The sequence below is a fragment of the Orussus abietinus genome, unplaced genomic scaffold (genome assembly GCF_000612105.2).
Source record: "Orussus abietinus isolate OABI.00-Male unplaced genomic scaffold, Oabi_2.0 scaffold1310, whole genome shotgun sequence".
Classification (NCBI taxonomy): Eukaryota; Metazoa; Arthropoda; class Insecta; order Hymenoptera; family Orussidae; genus Orussus; species Orussus abietinus.
The window spans coordinates 1-7,208 of record NW_019395466.1 but is presented as its reverse complement, the minus strand read 5'-3'; the positions used below and the strand labels follow the sequence as shown (position 1 = coordinate 7,208).

Here is a 7,208-nt window from a genome sequence, read left to right as displayed (position 1 = left end):
AAAGGTGTCAGTAGAAGGCTTCCAGTTTAGTCCCAGAGAGTGGATGGTTAATTCTTCATCGAGCGACAGAGACGATGAAGTTAGTTGATTTTCGGCTGGAATCGTTGACAAGATCGATGGATCGTTGCTTGCCAATTTTTTAAGAGGAAAACCGCCCGCCATGAAAAGTTGATTCACTTGTCGTACTGTTTCTTGCACTTGTGATACCGAGTCGGCTCCGCCAAAAACGTCATCCACGTATCTTCCCTGGGTGAGACTTGGAACGGCTAGAGGGTATTTATCTCCCTCGTCCTTGATTAATTGCAGTAACGTACGTAGGGCAAGAAAAGGAGCACACGCTGAGCCGTATGTGACCGTAGTGAGTTGGAAAGTAAGAACTTCATTCGACCGATTGATCCACAGTATCCGCTGAAAGTCCCAATGAGACGGATGCACCTGTATCTGGCGGTACATCTTCTCAATATTTGAAGAAAAGACGTAGCGGAATTGACGGAACCATGTGATTACATCAAGCAATTCGGTTTGAAGTTCGGCTCCGGTGTGAAGGAGGTCATTCAGAGAGACCCCGGTTGAAGTTCGACTTGAACCGTTGAAAACTACGCGAAGTTTCGTGGTGAGGCTAGCATCACGAAGAACACCATGATGCGGCAAATAATATGTTAGAGTGGGCTCTGGATCAGAGGGTGGAACCAACTGCATGTGCCGAAGAGATTCGTATTCCGTCAAGAAATTCGTATACGAGTCCTGATACTGTGGATTGGATGTGAGTCTCTTCGAAAGGCGATAAAGCATTCGTAGAGCGTTGCTTCGTGAGTTTCCTAATTGAGTGGGAGCTGATTTAAAGGGAAGTTGAACCGTGTATCGCCGGTTCGAATTGCGAGTATGAGTAGATTGGAAATGCATCTCGCAATCTTGTTCATCGGCTGACAGAGGGGACCGTCTCGTAGTTGGGGGTTCTTCCAACTGCCAAAATCGTTGGAGGATGTCGTGGAGCACGTGATCAACAGAGATATGAAGAGTTTGAGCTTGACTAGAAGAAGGAGTAGTACCAGTTGGACCAGAGATAATCCACCCCAAGGTGGTAAACTGTGCGATGGGAGAGTTAGCTGGCCCTTTTATGATTCCTTTGGCTATGATTTGACTATATATCTCAGCTCCTAATATGATATCGACAGAACCAGGCAAATTGAATTCGGGATCGACAAATTCTAGACCTTCAAGATGATTCCATGAATCAGGGTTAATCTGAACTGACGGAATGGTCGAGGTTAGCTTTGGAAGAACATGAGCTGAGATGTGGAATTTAGAGTCCGACTGAAAGTGAGGCTTAATTGTTAACGAGACTATTCCTCTTGGCTTATTGGACTTTTGAGCACCGATGCCGACTAGCGTGATAGAGACCTGCGCCGAGGAAGGCAAAGAAGCTGGGAGAGGCGTTCAGAAATGAGCGAAATCTCTGAGCCTTGATCAATCAAGGCTCTCGCTTGGGTTCGGATCCCTTTTGGAGAGATGACGGTCACTCGAGCGGTGGCTAGAAACACCGAGGATGCAATCCTTCGATCAAAGGAGGAATAGTGACTTCGAGCTTCGGTTGATTTTGAAGTTCCGGGAGCTTCGTTGTGCGGAGGATTTGAATGGGAAGCAGAATTAGATGACTTAGCTTGATGAATCGTGGTATGGTGCTTTTTCCCACACTTCGTGCAACGTTTTAAAACTCGACATTCAGAGACTCGATGCTGCCCAAGACAATTATAGCACAACTTCGTTCGAGAAATAGTTTCCAGTCGCTGCTGTATGGACTTATTAAGGTACTGAGGGCAGTTAATGATATAATGACTTGAGGAACACAAAACGCATTTTTGAAAGTTGTCGGCTCGAAGGACCAAAATGTTTCGGATGTGGTCGCCGATGGTCTCTTTCTCTCTCTGGAGGGGGGAGCGATGGCGTATCGATCGGTAGGTGGAGAGCTTTCCTGATGATTTAATGCGTGGTCCCCTCTGCAGAGGGCCCGACGCCGAGTAATTCGTCGACTTGCCCCTCTCAACTGAGTGTCTCCTTGTCACTGGTCACTTCAGCGTGTTTTTATAATTCCGAATACGTCACGAATGTGTCGATGAACAGATGCGCTTTCGACCGCTCGCTGAATAGAACCGGCGACTCAAAGCTGCGACAAAGGGCCTGAGTCCTTCCGAAGTTCGTCTTCGGCGGCCGGGAGGATGTTTAGATTTCTCGGTAAACAGATAAGAGGGCCCAGGAGAGGAACGGACAGAAAATTGAGACGCATTTCGAACAAATATCGACTATAATTATCAACCATAAAATCTATTCGTTGTGCTACTATTCATTAAACTTGGTCAATTGTTCAGTAACCAGTTATTGGCACAAAATTCAAAAGGAATGCAAAACTATTTAGAATAAGAAGTTCATAATTCATTCAGCTATTTATACTTTGATTTAAACTAAAATATATTTGTACACCTCAGTTGTACTGATATATAAATTAATAATGTGACATACAATTTTTTTAATTTTTTTGGTGGCTCCTTTCTCCATATTCTCTAATGTCAATGGCTTCTTTCTACTTGATGACATTCTCTTACTAGATTGAATCAAATTCCTTTCTTCTTTGGCATTTGATTTCGATGACATTTTTTTCAACTTCTTCAGTTCATTGTTCAAAAACTTGCTGTTATCTGAAATATTTGTATGAAATGAAAGAATGTTAAGACATCAAAGTAACATAATAATAGTCGCATAGTAAAATGGAATTATTTTAAGTAAGAAATAATAAAACACAAATTTATAACAACCATTACGCAGTGCTGGAGGTCTAAAACGTTACTTCCGACGTAACTACGAAATAGAACTAACTTTGGATGATGCAACGAATTTCAGTCGATCTCCGCATTTCTTTGTTATCCTAACCTGTGAAGTCACGTGGCCTCAGAGGTCCGGGCATTACACTCCGTCCTTTTTTCTTTTCGTACCTTCTAGCAGTACAGTCGTTCCATTTATTCATTATTTTTGTTTACTACAATACTTGACCTTTAAAAGTTTTCACCTTCATACAATTTAATTATTAATTACACTTTATGGTAAAGAAAATGACCGCAATGATACCTCTGATACCACGTGTCTCTATTTATCATACTATAATAGAATGTCTGTTATTAAGCATCCTATAAGTAAAGATAAGAACATAAGAAATTAATATTTATATACTGGCTTACCTGAACGCGTAATTACTTTTCCCTCATACTTCAAATTCTGCCAAAAAAATAACACTTTGTCACCATTGTTCGGCGGCTGACTTTCGTCGTAAATAACTTCCTCGTCTTGTACAATGCTGTAGGAACCATCCGCATCACAATTTATGAGAAACATGTTTCCAATGTTTGTCACTAGTGTAACTTATTGACAGCAAATAAAATCACAACGCACTACGCACTTCAGTGAACCATTTACTGCGGATCGCAGCGTGATAGAGACGCACATTGAGGCGCATGGCGCCATTATAGTTGCGCATGCGTGATTGTTTCTGAGGCGTAGAGGGCAGTAGGATGCTAATATTTCAATGTGATCATACGGAGCTGTTCTTTGTAATTGACACGTGCACACTTTGTTAAACGCAGAAGAACGCGTTAAAGATACAATATCAATTTTATTAGTAGCAACATAAATCTTGCATGATATTGAAGGTATATTAAAAATAGTATACAGGCTACGATACGTAAGTACATGTAGGATACAGTAGTCGTACATATAGTATATATATGTACTTTTTACTATACTATAGTATGTGCATATGCATTGTAACGTGGTGGGCTCGATGCCCCCTCACGTTACGGGGAATTAGGTCCATCGGAGGATGGGCCTGGTCCCCTGCACCCTTTATTCTGAATATATTAGACGAAGGAGGTCCTCCGATTACCTCTTGGAGTTCGATGCTATCGGTCACTACTCCAGGAAAAATCCCGCATATCCTTTTAATGCTGCGTAGGGCCAGGTGGGCTACAGGAAATAATTGATATCAGGACCTCTCTTTTGCTCTCTCTCTCTCTCTCTCTCTCTCTCTCTGATCGACGGACACTTCTCCAATATCAAACCTAAGAGATATGGGGGGGGGGGGGAGGCCAATAGGGCAAGATTAATAATCATTCAAGACCATGAGAGAATTTTAGGAACCAAAGTTACCTGGCGGTGCGGTCGAGCCGGGACGGGCGGCGTCAAGGCCTAACCTCGAAAGGGCCTCCGCGGATCGAACTGGCGGATTTTGGGGAAGCCGATATCGGCTTGGAAATCGTGGGCGAGGAGTCCGAAGGAGGGCACTCGCAGTCCCTCGGCCGCAACCAAGAGCCTGTCACCGGCCCAGAAGTTGGCGGTGCCGGTTGACAGGCGAGGTTATGTTTCCCGGCGCGGGCACACGGGTGCCCGGGGACCGGCGAGCGGCCGGTAGGAAGGGACGGGCGCCGCGCGCGCGGGATGCGGCGGCGGCCCGAAGCACGGCGTTACCGGCCTGGAAGGACCCCGCAAGGGGGGTCCGGCCAATCAGAGGCAATTACGCCAACTTGCCATCGATCTTCGGATGGCCTAGATCCGGCTCTGATGAGCGATCCGAGGCGCGTGCCCCTGGCCAATGGCCGAAGCTATAGGATGCGCTGGCCAATCGGATCGGTCATCGGTTGGGGGAGGTGGCCGGCGTCGCGTGCCCGGCTCGCACGTGTTGTCGGGTAATAAAAAACAAAGGGAGCCTGGCTCCTTCTTCGTATCTGGACCACTGACGAGTGAGGACGTGCAGAGAAGCGAGTTTGAGATTTTGAGAGTATGAGAGAGAGAAAGAGAGAGATCGAGAGGAGACTCGAGCCTCCGTTGCAATTTAAGGTATTGGCCATACGGCATTGAATATTGTTTTTAGATAATGTTGAGGCGTCCGGTCCCTGTCTAAAAGGGCCGCGCCATTTTTGTGTGAATGTAAATTCAGTGACCGGTAGCAGCGTAGAGGACGCGATCGTAACGTATAATAAGTAGCGTTATTTAGACCGGGAGCCCGCGACCCCGAATAGTGCGAACTGCGAGTGTAGATTCGGGAAGTAGATTCCAGTGATTTAGCGTCGCCCGGTGGCGACTGGCGACCATTCCGCGAGTAATAGAGTTCGGGCGTCGAGCTTTGGGACGGAAACCACGTCGCAGTATATACATATGCTATAGTATAGATANATCACTGATAAAGGAAACGTCGAAATACAAATTTCACCGAAGAAGACGCGACTCGTACATCCTAATCGGTTGAAGAGGGCAAAGACGCACCTTCGAGACGGATAAAACCGGGATCGCGCCGCATTAAAACATGTATAATATCAATATAAACGCATACATACACGCGACGCACGCATATAATTACACATACATATATACATATATACATATATATACCCATATTGGCGAATTTGGGGTCGAAATTGAGTACGGATTGTATAATTTGAGGACTTTTGCATAATTTGAGGTCGGTCCCCAAATTGATATACCCCTTTCGTATAATTTGAGGACCGACCCCGAAGTACGATGTATATACCTATTGACNATTGTATAATTTGAGGACTTTTGCATAATTTGAGGACCGACCCCGAAGTACGATGTATATACCTATTGACTATTTTGAGGACTATCCAATTCGATGACCTCAAAATGGATAATTTGTATAAATACAGAGTTATACGTATGGACCAATTTGAGGACCTTGCCCATTTAATGTACTTTGGCAATAACATGTTGTTTCTGGACGATTTTAAGAATATGTAATACAATAATTCTTGTTACAAGTGAGCTGTCATAATTTTTACAATACATATATATATCGTGACCGTCATAAGTTTTTCTGGTCTTAAAAAAAATAAAAATCAGCTATTCATGTTTCCAATACAGAAATATTTATTTACAAGAATTATGTGTTACTGCGTAAATGCGGTCGGAATGAAACAAACTATAATTTTTCACTGTTGTAATTAAATTGTTTTTCATCCTACTGCAATAATATCTTCCCCGTTATTGACCCTCAATACCTGAAATTCGTGAAAGGAATTTTCATCTTCTAAAGTTAATAAAACATAATGTTATCATTGTGAGTGTTACCGCTGAAATTCGCGAAATTCGTATGCGATCGGGGCGCGCCCCTTGTTCGGGCCGCCCTTGTGCCTTGTACACTGGACTCCATCGATGGCTTGCACCTGGTCCGCACTGCCCTCTCCGGCCGCGCAGCGTACTAGCGGCGGGAGCAGCGCGGAATTCGAANGGGTCGCCTTGTGCCTTGCACACCTGCTTAGTACCCCCCAAATTACATCTTACAAGTTAGTGTTAGCATCCATCATTGTCTAGTGCAGATAACAAATAATAAATGTATATGTATTACATTTGATTTTATTTGAATACATTACAGTATATTTGGAAAAAGATATTGTAACATTTGGCAAAAATATCTGAACCCGAGTTGAACAATTTGTTGCATTTGTAGGTCACAAAAATGTATTTGGCAAAGTTTTTTTACACTGAAGGTATTTTTGAAGAGATGTCACTACTTTTTGTATCATAATATAACGTAAAAGAAAACATGATATTTAAAATAATGTAAAAATCATTACGAATGAATACTAGTCATTGCTGGACTTTAAGATCTGTAAAATTAAAAAATTTTTAAATGAGTACAAATGAAAATGTTAGTCATCGTTGGACTTCAAGATCTGTATAATTTAATAATTTAAAAACAAGTACCAATAAAAAATACTAGTTACGTTGGATTTTAAGATCTGTTGTAACGGGGCGAATGGGGAGCGCTTGCGNCGCGCTCCTTATTTGGGCCGGCCTTGTGCCTTGCACACCTGCTTAGTACCCCCCAAATTACATCTTACACGTTAGTGTTAGCATCCGTCATTGTCCAGTGCTGATAACTTCAAAATCGCGGGCATGGTTTTGGACGAAAAATATCATTTTCGGAATAATAAATGTATCTGTATTACATTTGATTTTATTTGAATACATTACAGCATATTTGGAAAAAGATATTGTAACATTGAGCAAAAATATCTGATTCTGAGGAACTATTTTTTTGCAATTGTAGGTCACAAAAATGTATTTGGGAAAGTTTTTTACACTGAAGGTATTTTTGAAGAGATTTCACTACTTTTTGTATCATAATATAACGTAACAGAAAACTT

At 42.8% G+C, this 7,208-nt stretch overlaps 1 protein-coding gene across 1 annotated transcript; it reads right to left on the bottom strand.

The window, feature by feature from the left end:
• Positions 1-177: 177 nt before the first annotated feature.
• Positions 178-3,384, bottom strand: LOC111674265 (the record flags this gene model as incomplete). The annotated part of the gene is made up of 3 exons (XM_023433765.1): positions 3,231-3,384; positions 2,601-2,693; positions 178-1,424 (listed from the first exon to the last, which is right to left on the bottom strand). Coding segments are annotated over exons 1-3 (1,494 nt in total), but the record flags the coding sequence as incomplete, so codon positions are not given.
• Between the last annotated feature and the right edge of the window lie 3,824 nt (positions 3,385-7,208).